The sequence below is a fragment of the Danio rerio genome, chromosome 10 (genome assembly GCF_052040795.2).
Source record: "Danio rerio strain M-AB ecotype USA chromosome 10, GRCz13ab, whole genome shotgun sequence".
Taxonomy (NCBI): domain Eukaryota; kingdom Metazoa; phylum Chordata; class Actinopteri; order Cypriniformes; family Danionidae; genus Danio; species Danio rerio.
The window spans coordinates 29,752,404-29,780,000 of NC_141030.1; the positions used below are offsets into that span (position 1 = coordinate 29,752,404).

The 27,597-nt window shown below is 36.0% G+C and overlaps 1 protein-coding gene and 1 long non-coding RNA gene across 3 annotated transcripts in view; one reads left to right on the forward strand and one right to left on the reverse strand.

The window, feature by feature from the left end:
• The window catches only part of frem2a (FRAS1 related extracellular matrix 2a), a 142,512-nt gene that overhangs the window by 76,278 nt on the left and 38,637 nt on the right, over positions 1-27,597 (forward strand). For both annotated transcript variants that reach the window (XM_087269524.1, NM_001137657.1), the window contains 2 exon segments: positions 14,226-14,375; positions 25,885-26,094. In XM_087269524.1, coding sequence (XP_087125650.1) covers positions 14,226-14,375; positions 25,885-26,094 — 360 coding nt within the window.
• LOC147835075 (uncharacterized) lies at positions 11,673-13,331 on the reverse strand. Its single transcript, XR_015501164.1, has 2 exons — positions 13,212-13,331; positions 11,673-12,390 (listed from the first exon to the last, which is right to left on the reverse strand). It is a non-coding gene; the product is annotated as an uncharacterized LOC147835075 (long non-coding RNA).

Genomic DNA, 27,597 nt, shown 5'->3' on the forward strand with positions numbered 1-27,597 from the left:
CGGGGCGTAAAGGCCGCCTTCTGCATTAGTAAACCACCTGTGTAGCTCCAGACTAAATCAATACTTACTTTAATGTTCAGATGTGGATAGTGGACCAGTGCTCACACGCTGCCTTGTGTTGTAGAAGTGTGTCGGTTAATTTATTCTTTTATTGACTTGGTGTAGTTGTTTCAGCTTTCAGAAAGATAAAATAAGTACTTTGTTTTGAAGTTTTTCTTCAATTATTTATTTATTTGACATAATTTTTAAATAGCATTTACACTACAAGTTGTTAAAAAGTTGCAATTACATTCAATTCAAAAACATTCAATTGATAATTGATTTTATGCTTTAAGAGAAAATAAATATTTAGATTTAAATTTGTTATTATTATTTATTTTACATATATTTAAAAATATATATGTACACTCTCAGGCCACTTTATTAGGTACACCTGTCCAACTGCTCGCTAACGCAACTTTCAAATCAGCCAATCACATGGCAGCAACTCAATGCATTAAGGCATGTAGACATGGTCAAGATGATCTGCTGCAGATCAAACCGAGCATCAGAATAGGGAAGAAAGGTGATTTAAGTGAAAATGACTGGGATTTCAGAAACTGCTGATCCACTGGGATTTTGATGCAAAACCATCTCTAGGGTTTACAGAGAATGGTCTGAAAAAGGGAAAGTATCCAGTAGGTGGCAGTTGTGTGGGCGCAAATGCCTTGTTGATGCCAGAGGTCAGAGGAGAATGGCCAGACTGGTTTGAGCTAATAGAAAGGCAACAGCAACTCAAATAACTACAGCAGTGTGATGCTATCGTGTCAGTATGGACAAAAATCTCTGAGGAACATTTCCAGTATCTTGTTCAATCTATAGATTCGAAGGTTTAAGGCAGTACTGAAGGCAAAAAGTAAGGTGTACCTAAAAAAGTGGTCAGTGAGTGTATTTTACACTGGAAGCAGCTAAAAAGTGTTAATAATATTCAATTAAAAGACTTTTTTTTTTTTTTTGTAGTTTAAGAGAAAATAAATATTTAGTTTAGTTTTAGTTTTACATATATTAAAAAAATTAATATAATTTACACTACCAGCTTCTAAAAAGTGGTAAGGCAAGGCAAGGAAAGATTATGTATAGGGCACATTTCATACACAATGCTTATTCAACGTGTTTTAATGAAACAAAGGATAAAAATGATTAAAAACAGATTGAAATGTGTTATTACATAGTATGGCATAATATTATGGCATAACATTTTTTTTTTTATAAATTGAGTTTGGAAAACAAAAAATGCATTTCTGATGAACCAAAATGCTTCATATTAAGCCTCACAACTGTTTTTAAAATAGATAACAGTAAAAAATGTTTCTTTTATTCATTCATTCATTTTTTTATCAGCTTTGTCCCTTTATCAATCTGGGGTCACCACAGCGGAATGAACCGCCAACTTACCCAGCATATGTTTTAAGCAGCGGATGCCCTTCCAGCTGCAACCCATCTCTGGGAAACATCCATACACACTCATTCACACTCATATACTACGAACAATTTTAGCCAATTCACCTGTACCACATGTTTTTGGACTGTGGGGGAAACCAGAGCACCTGGAGAAAACCCACATAAACGCAGGGAGAACATGCAAACTCCATGTTTCTTTTATAATTTTATAATTTCTTATTTAACCAAGTTAGATAATAATAGTTCACTAAATGATCACCAAATCAGAATTAATAAGAATTATTTGAATGTAAACCTAAAGAATAAATTCTTGGCTGCAGAAAATTATATTTTATATTGGAATAATATGGCAGAATATTACTATTTGTACTGTTATTCATCATAAATGCAAATTTAATACAGTAACTATTACAAACTATACAATTTTAGGTTATATTACATATTCTGGTTAACCAAACTGTCGCCACTGGCTTGCTTGGGATTGGCAGAATCATGGTGAATGGCCTCGTAACTGAAACACAGTCTCAGTCGCACGCCTATGCAATCCTGTCCTCAAATAATATAACCGAGACAGTATGCAAAGAAATCAAATAGCCTACTCAATAGTTATCAAAAGGTCCATCATTTCGGAGTATGTATTGCATGAAAATACATGGTTTTAGTCTAACTGAAACAATTAGTAAGCAAACTTTTGAATGAAAGAAATTTCGCTTTTGGCTGCAAGGTAGCACCATAGGTAGCACAATAGCCTCACAGCAAGAAGGTCGCTGGTTCAAGCCTCTGCTGGCTCGGTTGGCATTTCTGTATGGAGTTTGCATCTTCTCCCCATGTTGGCGTGGGTTTCCTCTGGGTGCTTCTGTTTCCCCCAAAATTTCAAAGACGTGGTATAGATGAATTGGGTAAGCTGAATTGGTCGTAGTGTATGTGTGTAAATAAGTGTTTATAGATGTTTCCCAGTGATGGCTTGCAGCTGAAAGGGCATCTGCTGCGTAAAACATATGCTGCATAAATTGCTGGTTCATTTCTTTGTGGTGATCCCAGATTAATAAAGGGACTAAGCCGAAAAGAAAATGAATGAATGAATGAATGAATGAATGAATGAATGAATGAATGAATGAATTCCCCTTTTATAAAATTGACAGTAATAATTCGGAGTAAATCATTAGATAATATCTGAGGAATAAACAAACATGCTAACCTTCTATAATTGATTGACTTGACCAAACGGGAAGTTAGAAGCATGGCTTTTAAAGATATTTAAGGAATTTCTTTTTAGCTTAAATTTACAGTAAACTTTTTAAAGATAACCCTATTTAACATATTCATTGTAAACTCATTTAGGAAATATTGCAAATGTGTTTTAATGCTGATTTTGGCAACCTGTTTAAAATTTGATGTTGGTTATGTTATTAATTTTGTATGTTTGTAGGCCTACTTTAGTAAAATAGAAAACATTTATGGTAATCAAATATAAATCAAATAGTGTAAAATTAGATAATAATATTAATTAGAAAATAATAAGAATAGTAATGATAATAGCAAAAAAAAAAAAAAAGCTACCTTTTGTAAGGCTATAAATGGGGCTCTTGGGTTTGTTATAGCCCCAGGGCCCAATATGATCTTAATCCGGCCCTGACTCCATTAGAAGATAATTTAGCTTGTTATAAGGAAAAACTTGTACGTTAAGCTACTTTGACACAATCTACATCGTAAAAGTGCTATAGAAATAAAGCTGAATTTAATTGAAATAGACAATGACAATGCTGAAGAGGTTGCATGCAAAAAAACAGTTTTGCAGTTTTCTTGGAAAGTAAATGAATAAAAAAAAATCTGCACTTGAGTGAAAATAAACGATAATGAAATTTTAACTCATACCAAACACTTTTGCCCAAGTACATTGTAATTATAAATAAATCTATTTAACAACAGATACTGTATATATGTATTTCAGCAAACCGTTGTTTAATAAAGAAAAAAAAAACACTTTTATGCTTGGTTTTCTCCCTTGTACCAGAAACATATAACATTTTTGCGTTCATCATTACACACCTAGTTAATATGCAAATGAATTTCACAAGCACAGATCTCAAAAACACCCTTTTAGATATCTCATAACGGCAATTTCTTATCATATTTCCCCTTGAACTGTAAAAATAGCTTCAGCTTTTGACAGATACAACTAAATACAGCACAAATCTCAACGCTTCCCACCTCCCTTTTCCTACTAGATTTTTTCGCAAAGATGTTTCACAAAGCTGTCAAAGCCCCTCCGCGCTTCTTGCATGCTACCGACAGACACACACGCCAGCGAGTTCAAACATGAATCGCAGAACACACAGACTTTTTATCCATCACCTAAAGCTTTAAAAAGTGTCGACAGACTCGTTCCGGAAATAGACATGACGTGCTGAGGTTTTGATTGGAAAAGGACATCTCGAGGGTAGAAAGATGTCAGCGTTTGCCAAATATAATTAAGGTTTTGAAGCTAGTTTTGATAATTGCAAACGGTTATAATGGTGCAGATGATATAGTGTGTTCGTCTGAACTAAACGGTTTATTTTGACACCTGTGTATGGGTAATTTATGGGTATGTTTGAGGTGCAGTGTCAGCTCTTTAAGCTTTTTTCAAAACGCCCACTGCCATACGTCACAAAAATGTTACAGGGCGAAACAATATACTGTAAAGTGAATCATTTTGCAAACATCTTGACAATTTACTATATATATATATATATATATATATATATATATATATATATATATATATATATATATATATATATATATATATATATTTAATATATATATATATATATATATACATATATTTTAAAATGGTGGAAAACTGGATAAAAAAAGAGGTTAAATGGCTCTGAATAACAACATGCTTGCAACCTTGATATAATAATATAATAATATGTCTGTCTAGTCTAAATGGTTTAATTAGCATATTTTGCATTTGCATATGAGTAATTTATAAGCGACACAGTGGTGCAGTGGGTAGCGCTGATGCCTCACAGCAAGAAGGTCACTGGTTCGAGCCCCAACTTGATCAGTTGGCATTTTTGTGTGAAGTGTGTATGTTCCCCCAGTGTTTATGTAGGTTTCCTCAGAGTTCTCCAGTTTCCCTAACACTCCAAAGACATGTGCTGTAGGTGAATTAGGTAAGCTAAATTTTCCATAGTGTGTATGTCCTGGTCCTTCAGGTTGGGGTTTGAGCGTTGGGCTAACAACCCACCTCATAAAAACTAGATGTTACGAAACCAATATGGTGCAGCTAATTATTGACTTTGCTATAAATGGCCCTGGGAAAGTAGGAGTAACTAAGTAATTTATTGGAACATTTGGTGTCCAAGTCGTACTTCTTTCAGCTTTATTCAAAATGATTATGTAAGTTTAATAGTTTTTTAATAATCTTTCACTCATTATCTTGAATTACAAAATGTTAGGCAAAACGTAATATTTAACCCTCTATGGCACACATTCTGATAGATCTATAGAAAAATATTTGGATGTTTTTTGTTTCTTGAAATGGCTTACCTTGAAGTTCTGTAAAAAATGGAAAATTTTCTTTTTTAAAGGTACTTTATGATATGTTGCCATATGGCAACAACGTCCAACAGTTAATCAAATTTTCTAATTTTCTTTGTAATGAATAATTTTGTTGTTTGAAATTATTTGATTTGTGTTGCAGTATTATAAGCTTTAACACAGAACTTAGAAATGACACCTTATGCATACTTTTCAACTGATATTCCAACAGCTTTCATTTATTCCATTCTCTTTTGCTGAATATTAAAATTAATCATAATATTATATTATCATGTATACAACATACAATAAATATAAATATTTTCTCCAGTAGATAATATAAAAAATAAATACCAAGTCTAGTATATCCAGATGCATCAGAATAATGTAGCTATTAGCTAATAATCTTTATATATTATACTATACTACGCCTGTCTTATCTGCCTCACTTGAACTGTCTCCATCACTGCTCTTATCAAATGGCCAATCTACATCATTCTCATGGTCACTAAAACCCATCTTATTCTCACTTTCATCTCCAGAAAGAGACAGTTCTGTCCTTTTCTTCTTTCACTTACCATATGGTGGTGCTCGCTTATACACTGTTCCCTGTATTCATATCTATTCAAAAGTAGTTTTGCCATTAAAACTAGATTTTATTTATTATGCAAATGCTATTAACATACAACTAATCAACATGATATTACTAGCATTCATGCTGTTATTGTTACAACTTAAAAGTTCACTGGCCTTGTTATCTAGCTAAGCTATTGCAATATTGCACGTTCCACTATTGCACAGTTTGATCGATTTACAAAAAATTAGTTGACTAAAAACTTTTTTGAGTTGTGAGTATGTCATCATAACTTACTGAAGGTGATGTTTCAGATTTTTTTCTGGCATAAATTGATCCTTTGTTTTTATTGATGTTTACATTTGCATTCAGCAACCACTTACAATAAACGCCAGTCTGTCAGAAATCACGCTACAGAAAAACACTGCGTGTCATGTGACTTACCCAAAGCACATCATTGGCTACACTAAGGTCTTCTCTTTCCAACCAAAAAAACCTCAATGTTGGTCTTGAAGAAACAGGGGCTGGGAAATGAACATAAATATCATGTTGCCTATTGGCAACACCATGCGGTAGAGGGTTAATTTAATTAATCCTTCTTTTTTATTGTTTATTAAGGAATTATATGTCGGATTTATGAAATACAAATAATTGGATTACATTTAAAAAGGAAGAAAATTGCATAGCATCGAATTTAGCCACCACATACAGCAGCAACGTGATGAAAAATAAATTAAAACAGCTCTGATGCTTGATAGAAATATCATGTCCATTTAGTTTAAAAGGTTTGGAAATTTGGAGTCTTGCGTATGTGTAATTCATAGGAACAGTTGTTGCCCGAGTCTTTATGTCTTTCAGCTTTTTTCAATTGCTTGTACTTTTTATTAGAATAATTTGTCACTCATTATGAAGTTAATTTATAAACTAATTTCAAAAGGATCATGTGCTTATGATTGACTACAGAATGAATAAATTTTGATACAATTGATCTGGCAGGACTTTTTAGATGAAAACAATTCAATTTAATTGAAATTAAATTTAAAGTAGTACCATACTGTCACCTTAAAATTATTGGATTATATCTACATTCTAAATTTTTACATTCTAAATTTCTGATTTTGAAATATTGTGCTTTTTAAGTTTTTGCATTCCATAAAGCAAACAATATGTGTGTAACTGTTTTCTTTTATACATTAACATGGCAGACACCCGAAATGTACTCATTGATAATGTAAATTATCTAACTTATCTTAAATTTGCAAGTTGGGGTAAAACAAACAGGGTAAATGCATATAGAACCTTCTAATTCAAAGGTGACGATACATACAGGAGCAACATGTTATGTTATCATTATATCACATATATATCCTGTTATATCATCATATTCAGTTTTCATATCAGGAGTTTTACAAAAGCTGTCTAAGAGATACACTTTGCCTTTAACCACAATTTCTTGTTGTCTGGGTGTATTTTTTATGTCAGCAAAATATTAAAAGGAATATATTAGTAATTTTTCACTGTTTATTTATAAAAGTGCTAAAAAGTCATTTTCTGAATTCTTAAATCAATATCAGGAGGAACACAAACTATCCATGATCATACAGTGGGTTGTTTAGTAGTCTTTTAATCATGAATTCATTGTGAGCCATATGCTCTTAGCATTTAGAGATTTTAAAGATCTCTAGCAAGTGGGGTCTTTTTCTAAAAAGTTTGAAATACTAAATACAATGCTATAAAGGAATCAACACTTTTATTTAAAAAGGTAAAAAAATAAGTAACTTGTGTTAGGCAAGCACAGAATTATTAAAATTTTATCAATTTTTAATAAGATACTAGACAGAACTTCCTTTAGTGAGCAGTTTTTTTTCCTCTGCTTTTTGAAAAGTCAAAAGTAAATCCAATTATAGAATCAGCCATATGGATTACCATAACCCCGTGTGCCGCTATACATACAGATTTGATAATTAGTTTGTATCTTCTTGGTATAACTGAACATGTGCAGGTTTGCTCTCTGTGCTGTTAGATGTCGTCACTCATCTGCTGTGCGCATGAATCCTTCTTCATTAGCCCTACTGAGAACAATAACACTCAGATGATTCAGCACAGTTTATATATGCCGTGATCCATCCTCAATCCAGCTCTTGCCTGTGTATCAAAATATATAATGCAGCGTGAGATTTTACCCAGAGGAGCTTTAACCTTCAGCTTCACCCTTCGCCTCACGCCGCTCTGAATATTTCAGCGTGCTAATTCTTTTTTAATGCTTGCTCTCATTTTTAGACATTGAAACATCTTAACCATTGTCCTTTCTTTTCTGTTCTTTATTACCGCATTTATTATACAGCATTGGTGCTGAAAAGAAAAATTAGCAGAGTAGGTTTTTAATCAAATTTACAAAATAGTGTTGACTCTAGAAACCACATAGCAGCTGAATAGCAACATACAACCACTTTTTATATTTTAATATCTTCTGCATTTGAATTTTCAAAAAATGTTAAAACATGCAATATTTTAAATATTATACTATTACTGTTTATTCTTAATGTCAGTATTTCATAATTTGGTACTAAACAAACAGGGCTTTTATAGTTAATTTAAACTACAGGCATGATAAAATGTTTAGTAATACTTAATAAAATACACAGGGTCAAACAGATGTATTCGGGCAATCCAGAGTTGTGGTCATAAACACAGGTAAATGGTCAAAAGGCAGGCAGCAGACAACGTAAATGAACAAAACAACAAAGCAAAGGTAAAGACAAGGCAAAGGAAACGTGTTGTAATGTTCACCTACAGTAAAACAAGACTCAGCCATCTGTGTGTGTGTTTGAGAGGTGCATAAATAGTCTGAGTAATTAGTCCTAAACAGCTACAGCTGTGTCTGTTTGCAATCATGGGGATGTAGGCCAGGTATGGGAGTGGTGCATGACTGGATATGTAGTTCTTTTGCTGGCAGATTTGTAGTTCTGCGATCTGCATGGGCTAGATTGCTAATGATAACAATGAGCAAGAAAAAGTTTACATTAGCCTGAATCAATGTCTTTTGTTTTATTTAATACTGTTATTATTTTGTTTTAGTGTTTATTAGAGGTTTTAACTGGCTTTTTAATTTAGTTTCTTCAGTTTACATTTTAATTTTAGTTCTGTTAGTCATCTTATATTTATGTAAGCATTTACAGATTTAAATGTGTGTTTTAATTTCTTTCAGTATTGATATTAAGATATGATTTATTATATTATAACTCACTCATTATATATGAATTGATTTTGAATGCCTGTCAGCATTTTTATAGTTCATCTGCTGACAAATAATATTAGAAAATTGATTCCAATCACACTGTTGCTCTGTGCTGTTATTTGTTATTAATATAGCTGTGATGCATTAATGTTCAGAACCATTTTAAAAATCATCTAATCACAAATCACTTAAACAGATCTTCGATTAAACATTAAACAATTCATGTCTGTAACACTTTATATGAAGGGGTGTTCATAAGTCTGTCATAAAACCTTTCTAATCCGGACATAACACTTCATTAATATGAATGGGAACTGTCATTAAGCGTCATTGGTTCAGTTATGTCATTGTAAATGCAAAGATGCCATTATTTGACATTATGTCCTGTCAACTTGACATTACCAAGAAAAAATCATTTGTCATAAATCTGTCATAAACATGACTGCCATGAGGCCAGTATAATTGTGCCATCGATTTTATAACTGCATCATTAGTATTTTTCTTGGCCTCAACTATGGTACAACTTGCACTTGCCATTAATTAATCTTTTAATGTCATTAATTATTGTATACACTGGGTATTGAGTCCTTTACTGGGAAAGTTTGATGACTGTTTTATTTTGTTCCACAGGGAAAAAATGTGATCAGAAAAATATTCATGACACAATTGCAATGACTTCATGACAATCATGTTTATGACAGATTTATGAAAAGTAATGTTGTCCTGGAAATGTCAAGTTGGACATGGTTGGGATGTATTTGCTTATGCCAAGTCAGAACTAAGACATCTCAAACAATGTCATGTTTAGAAGGGATACAGCTGTCGTTAAATTATTATATTTCCCCTTATATTGTATTAATGTCTAGCCCTACCCCAGCCCTAAACCCAACCCTCATAGAAATGTAAAAACAGTAATTATACAGAGCATTACTCACATTATTTAATAAAACACCAATTAATTGTATTTTATTAACACCTACCCTAACCCTAACCCTAAACCTAACCATTAGAGTAATGTAAAAACAGTTATTAAACAGGGCATAACTCAAATAATTTATTAAATTACTATTATTTATTAAATTGTATTTTATTAACAGCTACCCCTAAACCCAACCTTCACAGAAATGTAAAAACAATGATTATTCTTTTGTATGGTAATTGTATTGCTGTGATAATGTAACTTCTAGCCTCAGATGTATCCCTTCTAGACTTGATCCAATGTCATCTTTGCATTTAACATGACATAACTGAGCAAATGTTTAGTCACAATCCTAAAGGTGTCACGAAAGTCTAATGAATACCCTCTTCTACTAAAGTGATTCCTTTTAGTCCATTAATTTTGACCAATACTTATCAACATCCGCAAAGACATGCTTCAAAATATCTATCAGTGCTGTTCATGCACATGAGGATGAATCAGTCCACATTAAAGCCTACAGTCTGTGACCTGATCTCGAATCTGTGTGTTCAGAACACAGAGGTTACAAGCAGGTTACAGACATTTCTTTGTAAGCGGCGTTCTGCAGATAATGTGAAATGACAGCTGTTGAATCCTCTCGCTGGACCTCTGCTCTCAGACACGGCGGGTGAGAAAAACACTGACCTCCATACAGATTGTGTCAGATTGTTTTCATGCAGCAAACTGAACATTGACTGAACACTGAAGCTGCTGTTAGGGACACAGAGCTGCTTTTAGCTGCCGTACACCTCTCATTTCCCGGCAGGAGGTTGATTTACTGTTTTAATGCATGATTTAGTCTGAGGGATTTCTTAAAACTTAAAACTGTTCTGTTTGGGTGGATTTGCAGGGTTTGTACAGTACATGTGTTTTAATTTCAATAAGGGCAATTAACAGGTTTTTTTGCGGTCATAGAATGTGTTGCTGGAAATAGCATTTAAATGAACACAATCTTAAAGGTCATGGAAAAGTCATTCATATTTCTGTTTTGAATAACTTTTTTAGCTATGTTCTGCTCTGAAATACTTTTTAAATTAGTCAGGTGCTGCACTTTTGTAAGTGTGAAGCATAATTGGATTTTCTTTAATAATGTTGTATTTAATTGGATATTTATAGTGCTTATGTATTTGTATGTCCTTCAAGAGTAAATGTGTGGTACATTATTATGACTAAACATGACAATGATAGAATATAAAGAAGTGAATGTAAATAAATAGCTTTAAATATATAACTGTATTTAATATAAATGTAAAATTGAAAGTAATGCAGTATATACTACCTTTTTTGTATTTTTTTATGTAATTCATTTTAAAATTACAAATGTTATATTTCAACCTATGTTTTGTGTGTGAAATGTGTGGGTGGCATCACAGTGGAGCAGTGGGTAGCACAATCGCCTCACAGCAAGAAGGTTGCTAGTTTGAGCCTCGGCTGGGTCAGTTGGTGTTTCTGTGTGGAGTTTGCATATTCTCCTCGTGTTCGTATGGGTTTCCTTCGGGTGCTCTGGTTTCCCCCACAGTCCAAAGACATGCACTATGAGTGAATTGGGTGAGCTAAATTGGCCGTAGTGTATGTGTGTGAATGGGTGTGTGTGGATGTTTCCCAGTAATGGGTTTTAGCTGGAAGGGCATCCTGTGCGGGAAACAGGTGCTGAATAAGTTGCAGTTCATTCCACAGTGGCGACCCCAGATTATTAAAGGGACTAAGCCAAAAAGAAAATGAATAAATATTATGATGCAAAAAAAAAAATTACTATTTATGGTACACTGTCAGAAAAAAAATAATAATAAATTATATATATATATATATATATATATATATATATATATATATATATATATATATATATATATATATATATATATATATATGAAAATAAAGATAACACTTTACAATAAGGTTTATTAGTTAATGCATTTACTAACATGAACTAATCATGAACAACGCTTGTACAGCATTTATTATCTATTTTTGAACATTTACTAATGCATTGTAAACATTCAAGTCCATGCTTGTTAACATTAGTTAATGCACCATGAGTTAACATGAACTAACAATGAACTACTGTATTTTCATTAACTAACGTTTATTAACATGAATAAATACTGTAGTAAATGAATTGTTCATTGTTTGTTCATGTTAGTAAATGCATTACTTAACATTAACTAATGAACCGTATTGTAAAGTGTGACCAAAATTAAATTGACTGGGAAATCAGTGATTGTACAAATAGTGATTTTTACAAATAATTTCCATATTAAAACATGAATCATCATTTAAAAGCATATGTTTAAAAAACTCATAAACATTCTTAAGTTCTATAATACAAAACAACTGGTAAAACAGAACTGTAGGTATTGTAAACTAAACATTTTTAATAAACATTTGATAGGGCGATGCAGTGGCGCAGTAGGTAGTGCTGTCGCCTCACAGCAAGAAGTTTGCTGGGTTGCTGGTTCGATCCTCGGCTCAGTTGGCATTTCTGTGTGGAGTTTGCATGTTCTCCTTGCGTTCGCATGTGTTTTCTCCGTGTGCACCGGTTTCCCCCACAGTCCAAAGACATGCAGTACAGGTGAATTGGGGAAGATAAATTGTCCTTAGTGTGTGTGGATGTTTCCCAGAGATGGGTTGCAGCTGAAAGGGCATCCGCTGCGTAAAAATGTGATGGATAAGTTAGTGGTTCATTTCGCTGTGGTGACACCAGATAAATAAAGGGACTAAGCCGACAAGAAAATGAATTTGATAAGCATTTTCTGATAAATACATTTTCATTATTGATATCCACATCTTTTTTCACTTGCTTTCCACAATGCACAATTTTTTTTTTAAAAAACATTGTTTAAAAATGTATTTGATGTTTTATATTTACTGAAAATAAATTGATGCATTTAAATAGTTCTTGAAGGAACACATTTGACACTGTTGAGGTATAAAGTGTCTTGTCACTGTAGTGGTACCTCATGGATCAGATTTGTGCAATATTGTATCTGCAGGCTTTAAAACCAAAGGTAGCTACATTTTGGTTTCCCATGGTACAAATCATGTCCTAAAAGGTGCAAACTGCAATGGTACAAATTAGTTTCTTTGTCTTAAGGTACAATTCTGTCCCATTAAAATGTTCTGCCCTAGTGACAAAGGTTTGTACCTTCTTTGGTACAACATTGTACCATTTTTTGCAACCCGGGCTCATTGTGGAAACGTAGCCCCGCGGACGTTTCTGCGGACTGCGATTTACGTCCCGGGAGGTACGTATTCGAGCGGTTTTTGTTTTCGCTGATCCGCAAGAGGCCGCTGTGCGCGCTTTTTCGTGCCCGCGCCATTCTCGCGTGAAAAGCCGCCGGATCGGCCGCCCTCCTCCTCCTCCTTCCCTAAACCCGAGCGATGGTTCGCAAAAGCCCTCGTTTTCGACCGCGTTTTCGGATCCCGCCGCGTTCTCGCCCTAATTTTTCAGATTCCGTTTTTCGTCTTACCTGATTTCCGGAACCGCTGTTCCCCGCACTCGATCCCGGTCGTCGTCCCCGCGGCCGGCTCCTCCTCCTCCTCTGGGGCCTCCGCTCTGCCGACGCAACGCTGTGAGCTAAGCGGACAAACTGGTTGCATAGGGAAAGCCCTCCACTCGGAGGCGAGCCGTCGGCCGGCGAGCGCGAAGAGGAGGGGCGGAGCGGCGCCACACCGCCCCGCAGCGTTCGCTCGAAAAAAACTAAACGCGGCCTTACGTACCTCCGGCCACGTAAATCGCGGCCTCCGCTGGGCTACGTTTCCAGAATGAGCTTGAGTTGATTTTTTTCTGTAAGTGCAGCTTAATGAATGCAAACAAATGTTGTAAAGTTATACATTACAGGCTTTTATTGTCACTTTAGATCAAATTATCAATAATAAAGTATTTTATTACAACATTAAAATTTTTTATAAAAAACAAATATAATGTATAATTTTATTTTTTATGATACCATTTTACAAAAAAAAAAAAATTTAAACACTGATGAGGGGGAGAAATGTTTTCTGGGCCTGAAATCCACATCATTTATTCATTTTCCTTCGGCTTAGTTCCTGATGTATCAGAGGTCGCTACAGCGGAATGAATTGCCAGCTATTACGACATATGTTTTACACAGCAGATGCCCTTCTTGCCACAACTCAGTACTAAAAACAACCTCTCAACAACATATACTCTCGCATTTACACACACACTACAGCCAGTTAAGTTCATCCAATTCACTTATAGTGCATGTCTTTGGACTGTGGGGGTACCACATGCAAACTCAAACCAGTGACCTTCTTGCTGTGAGGCGACAGTGCTAACCACTGAGCCACCATGCCGCCCATAAAGTCAACATCTTAAAATGACTTCTGAAAAAAATAATATACACATATATCAAATCTAAACACTTTGAATTTATCTTCTAAATACAAATGATCAGAACAGTCATGCAGAAATCACAGTTTATGCATGTTAATAATTTAGTCTGTTTTCTCCTTCACAGCTCCGGTGTTCTACTTTGGCAGTCAGGAGTATCATGTGGATGAGAGTGACGGTCATGTTGAAGTGCGTGTGTGGAGAACGGGGACAGATCTCTCTAAAACGGCAACGGTCACTGTGAGATCCCGCAAAACAGACCCTGTTTCTGCTGAAGGTTTGTGATGCTCTTCCCATTTTTTTATTTTTTATTTTTTATTTTTTTCATTTTCAATCACCACTGGCTAATATTCTCTTTGTATAAAATAAGCAACAATCATAACAGAGGTCATTAGGTCTGTCACGATATGTATTTTTGTTGTACGATATAAAATTGACCAAAATATATTGCGATAAATGATAATATTGTCATTTTAAGACCATTTTATGCCACTCGTTATATAATGCCAGAATGACATTATAACATCATTACATCACAAGAGTAACACCTGATATTTTATTCTTAAGAATATTTTATTTAATTATTGTCATTTTAGCAGTTTAATAATCAGGCATTGAATAGTAATTTATGATAAATACTACAGTGTTTTTTTAACCATACTAACACTGACACCGCCAATAGAGATAGTGGTATTGTACAATGAGCTAAAATGTTGCTAGAATTGGTTTTTATCTATGGGCGATATATATTGCATCACCAAAAATGATTAAGGTCATGCCCATAAGCCGATATATTGATTATTGTGACAGACATTGGGTGTCATTAAAAATCCCCATCACTTCTAGATTTGCCCCATACAAAGTTGTGATGGATGCTGCAAGGAGTGCAATATGACATCACAATTTGTTGCTAAAAACATAATATATTAAAAGTGTGACCTTGGGCCATAAAAAACAGTTTTATGTTGTGCTGGTTTATTTGTAGTAACCAAAAATAAGAATAAAAATGAAATAATTTTTTTCTTTGTTTTATCTAGGAATAGGAAACTGTCTCATTTGAATTTATTGTAGAGACAAGCACTTCTAGGGAATAAAAATCTCAAACCTGAATTTGTGTGTTTTTGAGAATTGTTAACTTACTGATTCGTTTACGAACAGAAAATATATCAGCATCAGCACAACCAAGTGTTTAGCAAAAATCCAGTTTTGTCAATCTTTATTAGATTTAACAATGTCCAAATAAAAGAAAGATTTTCTGGAATAACTACCTATTTAAATTGCTACAGTGGGGGAAATAAGTATTAGACATGTTTTTTTTTCTGGGAATAATCTTTCTAAAGGAGTTGTTGATATGGAATTGAACCAGATTTTGGTAAAAACCAAGTTAATTCAAACATAAAAATAAAATCTAAATAGTTAGTTCTGTGTAATAACAATGAAATGACACAAGGAGAATGTACTGAACTGCTGAAACGTATTTAATATTTAATATAAAAGCCAATGGTGAAGGTGAAAGTGATTTTTGGTGATGGCAGCTTAAAGACGCCTCTCATATGGAGAATGAAGCCACATGCATTGCTCAGTGTGATTTTAACAGAGGCCTTTACAAACTTCAACAGAGTGTAAAACTCTTGGTGGTTTTGTGGGTCTCATCTATCAAATCTGATCCTTATTTTGTATTTGTATTTTGTATTTTGATCTTTATTTCTCTATTGGATTCAAGTCAGGTGGTTGGCTGGGCCGTTCTACAGCTTGATTTTCTTTCTCTGAAAGCATTTGAGAGTTTTCTTGGCTGTGTTTGGGATCATTGTATTGCTAAAATCTCCACTCTGGTTTCATCTTTATCATCCTCCTAATGTAGATGTTGGACTGAAGCAGATAATATTAATTCACAATGAGGAAGGGCAGAGGGTTACTGAATAACTACTAAGAGATTTCAGCTGATGAATGGGCATTCACTGCCTTTCCACACCTCCCTTTTTTCATGCGTTCGATACTCTCATTTCATTTGATTACGCATAACTTATTTTGTAAACTAATTAGATTTGTTTTCTTTGCATATATCCAGGGAAAATTTCAAGTCAATAGCAGCTTTAGAAATATGTTTTCTGAGAAAAATTAAGATGTGTTCAATACTTATTTTCCCCACTGTATATCGTGAAAAACATCAAGCATTTGAGATTTAAGAGATTTATTTATTGCTATGAAAAAAATATCTACAAAACTTTTTATATATCACACATATATCTAATTTCTCACTTTTATTATTTTATATTTCAAGGGAATAAAGTTATTGAGTTATTGACATTTTTATTATTATTATGCGTGCGTGCTTGTTTGTGAGCAGAGCATCTTTCATAAATGACTCCTTTAAACAAGGTCAAATAAAACGCTTATTGTAAACAACAATAGCCCAAGATATAATTATGTTTATTAAGACTATAAAAATGAATGTAGAGGGCTTTAGAGGTAGAGGGCATTTTGACTGATGTCCTGTGAAAATAAATATGAAACTACATTTATTATTTGTGGAAATCTGGTGTAACGGGTATTAAACCTTAAAGGACCAAACAATTAAAATCAGAAGATTACTAAGAACGGGAAAGGAGGTAGTGGTGATGCTGAGTAACTCACAGAGACAAAAAGGTATGTTGCACAACGTTGTTCTGTATTAAATACACACACAAAAGAAATAACAATAAAATAAACACTAATTAAAAATATACCCCGGGTGCACCCTTTATATGACGCTGTAAATTTTGTTAAATTCACAATTTAACAAATAGATGAGAGTTCAAATAAATCAGCAATTTCCAAATTGTTTTGTTACATGTAACCAAATAAAATTTTTCCAAATATATCAAGTTTCAAATCCAGGAAGATCAAAATAAAATAAATGAATTATTTACTTTCAACTGTCTTTTTGGTACTCACAAAATGTCCTCCTCTTGGAAAAAAAAAAAGAGAAACAGTCTTAAGGATCAAATCCTCTTACTTGAGTGAAGGGAAATAGTGAAAAAGCAAGTGTCCTTTTTCCCTAGAAGTCAGTCCTTTCCTGTAGGTCCACTGAAACTGCACTTGGGAGGCTCGCCATCAACCGAGAATCGCAAGAATTCCAAAATCCAGCAACAAAAAAAACCTGGCCTGTTCTTCTAATGTATTCTTTTTTTAATTCCTATCAGGTACACGTGACCACAGTGATGTCTGTGAGCGAGTCAAAATGCATCCATCGCGCTCAAATCAGCATATATCTACTCAATCCCTCGCCATCCTCGTGCTATAGACTTATATTTTTAACATTATATTGGTTTTAAAAGTTTTAACTAATGTATTTTCGCTATATTTACTTTATAATCACTCGGTTTTCCTTTCTGTCACGCTGTGTGTCTCTTCCGATGCTTTAGTAATATCCGCAACCACAAGGGGGCGGAGATGAGCATCCAGCGCTCTCATTTGCTGACTTAAGACTGCTGACAGCCTGACACCCAATCAGAGAATTATAACTCACATATACATGTTTTAACATTTTTTATACATTTTATTTTAATACTTATTTTAGCATCAACACTTTAACACTTTAATAATGATGATGAGGTGTATATTTATTTATTATTTAACTGTTTTTATTTGTCTTATCTATTTTATCTATCTTATCTGTTTTATCTACTCCCATTCATTATTTTATGGGGGTTACACCTTCCCCTCTTGAAACAATGCAAGTCCCTTTGCATGCTCTGAGCGGTTGGGTAGTCACTATGTTTGCTGGAATGTCAGAAGTTATAGGAGAATCACCCAGATCTTCAACACTATTGAGAGAGTTAACAAGAGCAGTGCTTAATCCTTGGAACAGAGACTGAACAACATGAGACAGAGGATTTCCAAGCTGAAAGTAGGTAAGTCTCTCAGGTTTGTCTCTCTCCCTTGCAGAACGTCTTAGTGAAGGTATTTCTTGTTCTGATTGTTGTTCTTCTCTTTCACAAGAAACAGAGTTTTCTGAATCATTTGCCTCTTCAACTTTACTCTCTCTCTGAGTGGGTAAGTCTTTACTGTTATCAGTTTCAGGTTGGTCTTTTCCAGGTGTCTCAGTTGTTTCACAGACTTCCAGAACATCATCAGATGGGTTATCAACTGAAGAGTGTACAGGTGCATTATAAACTGGAGGATCATTGGCTGGAAGATCATCAGGTAAGTTGTCAACTGGAGGAGTTACAGGTATTTTATCATTTTGAGTTCCTTCCTTGCATTGAGTTCCATTTTTTCTGAGGTTTTGACCAGCTGATTCATCAGCTAAGGACACACTCTTTCCTTTTACTGGTTGGGGAACATCATACACTGTAGAGAACTGCAATGGTTCCACATTTTGATGGTTATCACCATACCACTCATAATCCTCATCTTCTGGACTAAGGAAAGAACAATCCTCTTCAGGTTGTTGGAAACCTGGATTCTGCCTTGTTCTAGGTCTTGACATTTTGGGTGGGGAGGGGTTTGAAATGTTTGACAATGGCAGGTAACCACAAGGAAGAAGGAGGTCCCTGTGAAGGGTACGAAGGGGACTTTCACTGTTTTCAGGATGAACGGTGTAGACAGGTAAGTCGCCAGCCTTCTTTACCACCACATACACCTCAGATTCCCACTTGTCCGCTAACTTGTGCTTACCACGCAGTCTGACATTTCGCACCAGGACACGATCCCCGACCTCCAAAGAAGAATGAGTGACAGATTTGTCAAACCTGGTTTTGTTCTTTTCAGCAGTTTTCATCATACCTTGTGAAGCAAGCAAATAGCTTTCCTTCAAGTGTGATTTCAGCTGTTTCACATTCTCTGAATGAGGAATGACATCTGATTTCCCATGATGAGGCAGACCAAAAGCAAGGTCAACAGGCAATCTTGGCTGTCTGCCAAACATCAATTCATAAGGAGTAAACCCAGTGACTTCATGCTTCGTACAATTGTACGCATGGACAAGTGGCTTGACAAAGTCTTTCCAATGGGCTTTATATTTCTCCTCCAAAGTACCCAACATGCCCAGCAGGGTCCTATTGAAGCGTTCAACCGGGTTTCCCTGCGGGTGATAGGGAGTTGTTCGGCTTTTCTTTATGCCTGACACTTCACAGAGCTCTCTGATGACATGCGACTCAAAATCAGGGCCCTGGTCACTATGCAAGCGTTCAGGAAACCCATAGTGTGTGACAAAGTTCTCCCAAAGACACTTTGCTACTGTTTTAGCCTTCTGATTAGGTGTAGGATAAGCCACTGCATACTTGGTAAAAAAGTACGTAATAACCAAGATATCTTTGGTATTACTCCTGTCAGGTTCCAATGAAAGGAAATCCATACACACCAGCTGTAATGGCCTAGTGGCATGAAAATTGACCAGAGGAGCTGCTTTTTGGGGTTGTGCCTTCCTAAGCACACAGCGACTACACTCCTTGACTTTTCGTTCCACATCTGCAGCCATTTTTGGCCAGTAGAAACGAGATCGAATCAGATCTACAGTCCTCTCAATCCCTAGGTGACCCATGTCATCATGTAAACTGCTCATCACCAAGGGCCTTAAATCCTCAGGGAGTACTAGTTGGTAAGTGAGTAAATTATTTTCCTGCCTTCTTCTATAGAGTATTCCATCTCACAACTCAAGTCGATTCCACTCCTTTAGAAAAAGAGGAAAAGTTGGAATCTCTTTTCGCACTGTAGGAGAAGGTTTCTCCCCCAACTCCAAGTGGAAAATGACTTCTCGAAGGATTGAGTCTGCTCTCTGCTTTTCACCAATCTCATGTGGTAGGTAAGGCATAACAGGTAATCCATCTAAATTACAATCCTCTCCATACTCATCAGGTACAGCATCAGGACGGAGTGCAAGTGATCCCACCAGTGCAACCCCAGAAGCTGCGTCTTGATTGATAAGGTGCTTTTCGCAAATAGCATGGACTACATCATTTGGGGCACTAACAATGTCAGCAGCATCATGGTGATGGTGTTGTACAAATTGATGGATTCTTTCCTGCTCTTTACTGGACCAAGCAGTCTCAGGAATGGGTTCCTGGGGTCTCCTTGAGAGACTGTCCGCATCTACATTCTGCTTGCCAGCTCTGTACTGCAATTTGAAAGAGAAGGTGGAAAGAGCTGACAGCCATCGATAACTTGTAGCATCCAATTTTGCTGTAGTGAGGATATAAGTCAAAGGGTTGCTATCTGTAATAACGGTGAAATGGTTACCGTATAAGTAGTCATTAAACTTTTCAGTCACTGCCCATTTTAGGGCAAGGAATTCAAGTTTGTGAGCAGGATATCTAGACTCACTGTGAGACAACCCTCTGCTTGCGAATGCTATTGCACGCATCTGCCCATCCTGTTCTTGATAAAGTGCTGCCCCTAGTCCCTTTGTACTTGCATCAGTGTGGAGAAAATAAGGGAGTTTGGGGTCAGCAAATCCCAGAATAGGTGCAGAAGTGAGTTTTTCTATAAGGGTTCGAAATGCTTCTTCACAAGAAGGCGTCCATCGATCACCAAAGGACTCTTTTGGGTTATGGTACTGGCTTCCTTTGTTACACTTCCTGGCACCCTTTCTTAGCGGAGGATATCCTGAGGTCAGATCATTAAGTGGCTTCACTATTTTAGAGTAGTCCTTGATGAAACGACGATAATATCCCCCAAAGCCTAAGAAAGACCTAAGTTCTTTTAGGTTTTTAGGTACAGGCCAGGTTTTTAAAGCTTGGACCTTCTCAGGGTCAGTCTCCACTCCATGCTCTGACACGATATGTCCCAAATAGCGGACTGAAGTCTGGAAAAACTTACATTTTTCCAAGGAGAGTTTCAGACCATATTCCTTTAGACGAAACAGGACATTTAATAGTCGAGTCTCATGTTCTTCCAATGTGTCTGAGAAAACTATTAAGTCGTCCAAGAAAACAAGTACCTCCTTCAGATTAATGTCCCCCATACATTTTTCCATTAATCTTTGGAATGTACTTGGGGCATTCGTCACACCCTGTGGCATGCGATTAAACTCCCAAAATCCCAGCGGACAGACAAAGGCGGTTTTGGGTTTGTCTGCCTCATCCACTTCTATCTGGTAGTACCCAGACTTTAAATCGAGGACAGAGAACCATTTAGATCCTGTCAGAGCCGAGAATGTTTCCTCAAGATTCGGCAATGCATAGGCATCTCTCACTGTTTGAATATTCAGCTTGCGATAATCTATACATAGACGTACATCCCCATTCTTCTTCCTCACCACCACAATTGGGGAAGAGAAAGGTGACTCTGATTCCCGGATGACTCCACTTGCAAGAAGATCTTGTAGATGCCTACGAACTGCCTCAATATCTTGTGGATGAATAGGTCGTGCCCTCTGTTTAAAGGGAGTTTCATCGTGCAATTTAATGCTATGCTTCACTTTCTGGGTGTGGCCAAAATCTAGGTCATGATGACTGAACACTTCAGGTATTTCTCTGAGTTTTTTAGAAATGCGCTCCTTCCATACCTGAGGTAAGGGGGAATCACAGAAGTTCAGAGTGAAATCACCCTCTCCATTACTATTGGAAGTTTTTGAAAGAGGCTGTAAAGAATCCACAGCATGGAGCTCAGCGATCACACATCTGGGTGGTATAGTAATGTCATGATTTGTCTCATTGGTAAGCACAACTGGTAGGCTATTTATCTGGTTCTTGGGCTGATTAAGGAGACACCGCTTGACAAACACCCCTCCAGGTAGAGACGAATCAGGTGAGTGCTCCACAAGTATAGTCTGATCTATTCTGTATAGATTTGAAACTGAACCTCCCACCACTACAGTCTGACCAGCCATTAAAACTTTGGGTGCTCGACTCCTCAATCGTACATGGCCAAGAACACCACTTGTGTTTTGTCTCCATCTTATTTCAAGAGTTTTAAGTACCACTTTGTAACCATATGAACAAGGTTGAAATTTTGGGGGATCAGCACTTAAATACTTCTTATAGAGAACATCCAAGGTGTTTGTCCCAATAAGAACCATTGACTGATTGTGAGCTTTTACATCAGGAACTACTAAGGCTACTGTAGGTATTTCAACGCTCACTCCTAGTAATTCTTCTGGAAAGGTAATTCCCATTTCTATGTAGCCTTCGTATGGAACAGATAGACCATTTGCGCCTTCTACTTCCAGGATATCATCAATGGACTTAATTGGGTATCCTGAGAGATGCTGTTCATAGAAGGACTTTGGAACTGTTGTTACTTGAGAGCCTGTATCCAATAAACAGCTGCATTTTTCATTGGCTATAGTAACTTCAGCAATGCTCATAGCACCTATTAACCCCTTTGGCAAGCTAGTGCTTTGCACTTTAGAAACCTGACTTTTTTCAAAAACATGATTAGTATTGGGACATTGTGATTCCAACTCAGCCCCTGTCTGTCCCACAACAAGGACTGATTCTAGTTTAAATCAGGGTTGGAGTTGGCGTTCTGAGAGTCCCATAGTAGCTGTTTTTCTCTCAAAAGTTTACGCTTGGCATTAACAAGTGTGGGGTTTGGCTCAGAAGTGCAAGAGGATGCAATATGACAATTCTCACCACAGGTAAAGCAGTACCATGGTCTAGGCCTGTCCTTTTGTCTTTGGCTAACTGGAGTCCTAGTTAACCGGTTAGCAGTATCTGACTTCTTTTTCTCCTGTTTATTTACTACTGCTTGCTGTGAAGCTTTCTTCTGGGTTTTATGAGCAGGAACAAGGCTAGCCAACTGACTTTGTAGTTTTGCTATCTGTCTCTTGATCTCCTTAGTTTCAGCTGCAAGTGATACCATGTTTGAAACTTCTCCTTGCTCCACCTCAGAAGAAACCCACGTCCTTTGCGAGTGCATTACTGCTCTCGGTTTATAAGACCCAAGATGCTGCTTCATACGAGTGACTTTTGCTGTGTGTTTATCTTCTTCAGTGCGTAGCATAAGTAGAAGCTGCCCAAATGAAGGAGGATTATTACGCCTTCGCTCTAGCTGCAGGTCAGTAATTAGATCATTATCCCAGCATCCTCTACAGAACTGCTTGAGAAGATGCCGATCTGCTTCTTCAGGTGAGACACCACCTCTTTTTATTGTCACTCTCAAAGCTGTCTGCAATCTGTACAAGTAAGTAGATGGCTTTTCACCAGCGTCCTGCAGAGTATTCATGAACTTTGCAAGGAGTTCATCTCCATCCTCAACAACTCCAAAAGCAGAATCCAGCAACTGAAGGTAAGCTGATGATGGAGCTTCAGAGCTAAGATGTTTTATAACATCTGCTGTGGGTGGTAAAAGACTGTCTACTATTTTCCTGGATACGTTCAAATCAGATAAGGTGGAATCTTTCAGCATTAGCTCTACACTGGAGCGCCAAGTGTCGTAATCGACCTCACTTCCGGGTCTGGGACATTTTCCTGAAAATACCCTAAGCCTTTGCTGCATAAGTCCTTGAGTAGCCACTTCACCAGTTCTCACCACATGTTCAATTACGAGTTTTTGAACCTCAGGTGGATTTAACACCTCTGAAGAGGTTAAGAGGGGGGGCTTATTTGGTTTAGCAGAGGTATGCTGTGACAGTGAGTCATCTGGTTGACTAATTTTGACAGGGGCTGGGGTAAAACTCTCTTCAGGACATACCTGAGCTTGCGGTTCATCCAGATCCTCGTCATCAGCCTCTGTGTCAGCGGACGTTGGAGTAAGCTCAGCAGTCATTTGCGACAGCATCTGGCTCAAGACAATCTCAAAATCAGTCCCACTCAATTTTGCTACTTCTTTCAGTCCCTCCAGGTATGACTTTGTGACACTGGTTCCCTTATACTGTGTAAACACACTAGATAATGCTCTCACATGGTAAGTAACACTTGGGTCACTTGATAGCTGGTGAGTATAAGGTAGCTGTGGCTCTAGAGAATGCAAAGCTTGGCCACTGGTATATTCAAGTATAACACTTTGATAAAACTCAGAATCCTTGTCACTAATAAAAACTGTTTTGGCAAAAGAACCATATTGTTTTAGAAAATTAAACAGCTCATCATCACTTTTGTCTTGTGTTAAACCGCTAATGATCACTGAATTCGGAATTTTAATCCCTTCTGCCTCTATTATATCCATTGTCAATTGTTACTGGTCAACGTAGGCAAAAATAATGGCTTAGAATGTAATTAATACTCAGCAACAGCGCAACCTCCTGGCTGGCTCGCCACTTTGTAACGGGTATTAAACCTTAAAGGACCAAACAATTAAAATCAGAAGATTACTAAGAACGGGAAAGGAGGTAGTGGTGATGCTGAGTAACTCACAAAGACAAAAAGGTATGTTGCACAACGTTGTTCTGTATTAAATACACACACAAAAGAAATAACAATAAAATAAACACTAATTAAAAATATACCCCGGGTGCACCCTTTATATGACGCTGTAAATTTTGTTAAATTCACAATTTAACAAATAGATGAGAGTTCAAATAAATCAGCAATTTCCAAATTGTTTTGTTACATGTAACCAAATAAAATTTTTTCCAAATATACCAAGTTTCAAATCCAGGAAGATCAAAATAAAATAAATGAATTATTTACTTTCAACTGTCTTTTTGGTACTCACAAAATGTCCTCCTCTTGGAAAAAAAAAAAGAGAAACAGTCTTAAGGATCAAATCCTCTTACTTGAGTGAAGGGAAATAGTGAAAAAGCAAGTGTCCTTTTTCCCTAGAAGTCAGTCCTTTCCTGTAGGTCCACTGAAACTGCACTTGGGAGGCTCGCCATCAACCGAGAATCGCAAGAATTCCAAAATCCAGCAACAAAAAAAACCTGGCCTGTTCTTCTAATGTATTCTTTTTTTAATTCCTATCAGGTACACGTGACCACAGTGATGTCTGTGAGCGAGTCAAAATGTATCCATCGCGCTCAAATCAGCATATATCTACTCAATCCCTCGCCATCCTCGTGCTATAGACTTATATTTTTAACATTATATTGGTTTTAAAAGTTTTAACTAATGTATTTTCGCTATATTTACTTTATAATCACTCGGTTTTCCTTTCTGTCACGCTGTGTGTCTCTTCCGATGCTTTAGTAATATCCGCAACCACAAGGGGGCGGAGATGAGCATCCAGCGCTCTCATTTGCTGACTTAAGACTGCTGACAGCCTGACACCCAATCAGAGAATTATAACTCACATATACATGTTTTAACATTTTTTATACATTTTATTTTAATACTTATTTTAGCATCAACACTTTAACACTTTAATAATGATGATGAGGTGTATATTTATTTATTATTTTATCTGTTTTTATTTGTCTTATCTATTTTATCTATCTTATCTGTTTTATCTACTCCCATTCATTATTTTATGGGGGTTACACTGGCTTACGTTTCTGCAGATCTGTACAAAAATGTCCATTTTAATTTATGTAAAGGCTTTCATGTCCAGTTCTTGTCTTTTCTGTGAACGTAAATAACGGCAAAATGCTGAACTGGGCAGTCCAGTTGTATTTCATAAATGTGTGAGTGAACAGACAGCGTTATTGACTCTCTCTCTCTCGCTTAGTCCTTGAACAAGTGACGCGTGGCATCAAAGACACAACTGTGAAATATAAAAAAAAATCTGTTCATCCAAGTCCTCTGTGCAGTCAACCCAAACTTAGCTAAGAGCTCTATACTGTATATTGATCTTTTAAAAAAAGAAAAAGCCGAAAGCGCAGTCTGTCAGACAGAGGATTAATGGAAAGTGAAGATCCTCAGCTTCTGCTGTTAAATACTGTCTGACCTCTCCGACCTTAGCCTGATTTCAGTGTGTTGATCTGCTAGCTGGAGTGGACTATGTGGGAATCAGCAGAAACTTAGACTTCGCTCCGGGTGTGAGCATGCAGACGGTGCGGGTCACGGTGCTGGATGACCTCGGACAGCCTGTTCTGGAAGGGACAGAAAGATTTGAGCTTGTTCTCCGGATGCCCTCCAATGGAATTCTTGGAGAGCCAGCCAAAGTCACAGTCTTTATCAACGACTCCATTTCAGACCGTGAGTGTTTTCACAAATACTGTACATACACAGTTGAAGTCAGAATTATCAGCGCTCATGAGAATTGTTTTTTCTTTTTCATCTATTTCCCAAATGATGTTTAACAGAGCAAGGAATTTTTCACAATATTTTCTGTTATATTTTTTATTATGGCGAATGTCTTATTTGTTTTATCTCAGCTGGAATAAAAGCAGTTTTTCATAAAAAAATAAAAGTAAAAAACATTTTAAGGTCAATACTATTAGTCCCCTTAAACAATATATTTCTTGATAGTCTACAGAACAAACCATCATTATACAATGAGTTGATAAAATTACCCTAACTTGCCTAAAAACCTAATTAACCTAGTCAAGCCTTTAAAGTACACTTTAAGCTGAATACTAGTGTCTTTAAAATGAGTTATTAAAACTGTGTTTAGAAATGTGTTAAACAGAGATGGGGAAAATATACCGGGGGCTATAAATTCAGGAGGCTAATATATACATTAGCTAATATATACATTAGCAGTCAAATGTTTGGGATCAGTTTTTAATGGGTGTATTCTGCGCACCGAGGCTGCAGTATGATCAGTTGTGAAATACTCTTACAAATGACTTACATTGCTTCAGCGTATTCTCTTTTTCATCATAGTCACAACTATTACTATTAATTTGATTTAATGTGCCCTTAGTCTTGAATAAAGTTAAACACATCTTTGACAGAATATCTAAATACAACTTTATCAGTTTTCAGATATGATAATTATAATATAATGTTTATAAAAAAATGTTTCCAAACAGTTTCTTGATTAAATTGGAGAGCTTTCTAAAGGATCATGTGACACTAGTGAAAAATCTGCTTTAAATCACTGAAATAAATTCAATTTGAATTGAATTGAAGCTGTTCTCTTCGTTAATGTGGTTTCAAATTGAATTTATTTCAGTGATTTAAAGCAGATTTTTCACTAGTGTCACATGATCCTTTAGAAAGCTCTCCAATTTAATCAAGAAACTGTTTGGAAACATTTTTTTATAAACATTATATTATAATTATCATATCTGAAAACTGATAAAGTTGTATTTAGATATTCTGTCAAAGATGTGTTTAACTTTATTCAAGACTAAGGGCACATTAAATCAAATTCAAGACTGAGAGTAAAACATTTATGATGAAGAAAAACGGCAAAATACTGTTATTTTGAACATTCTATTAATCAACAACCTTCTTTTTTTCTTCCTTCCTTTCTTTTTTCTTCATTTCTTCTTTCCTTCCTCTCTTCATTTGTTTCCATTTTTTTTCTTTTTCCCTCCTTCCTTCCTTACTTTCTTCCTTCTTTCTTTCTTTCTTTCTTTCTTTCTTTCTTTCTTTCTTTCTTTCTTTCTTTCTTTCTTTCTTTCTTTCTTTCTTTCTTTCTTTCTTTCTTTCTTTCTTCCTTCCATCTTTTTTCCCTCCTTTCTTTCTTTCTTTCTTTCTTTCTTTCTTTCTTTCTTTCTTTCTTTCTTTCTTTCTTTCTTTCTTTCTTTC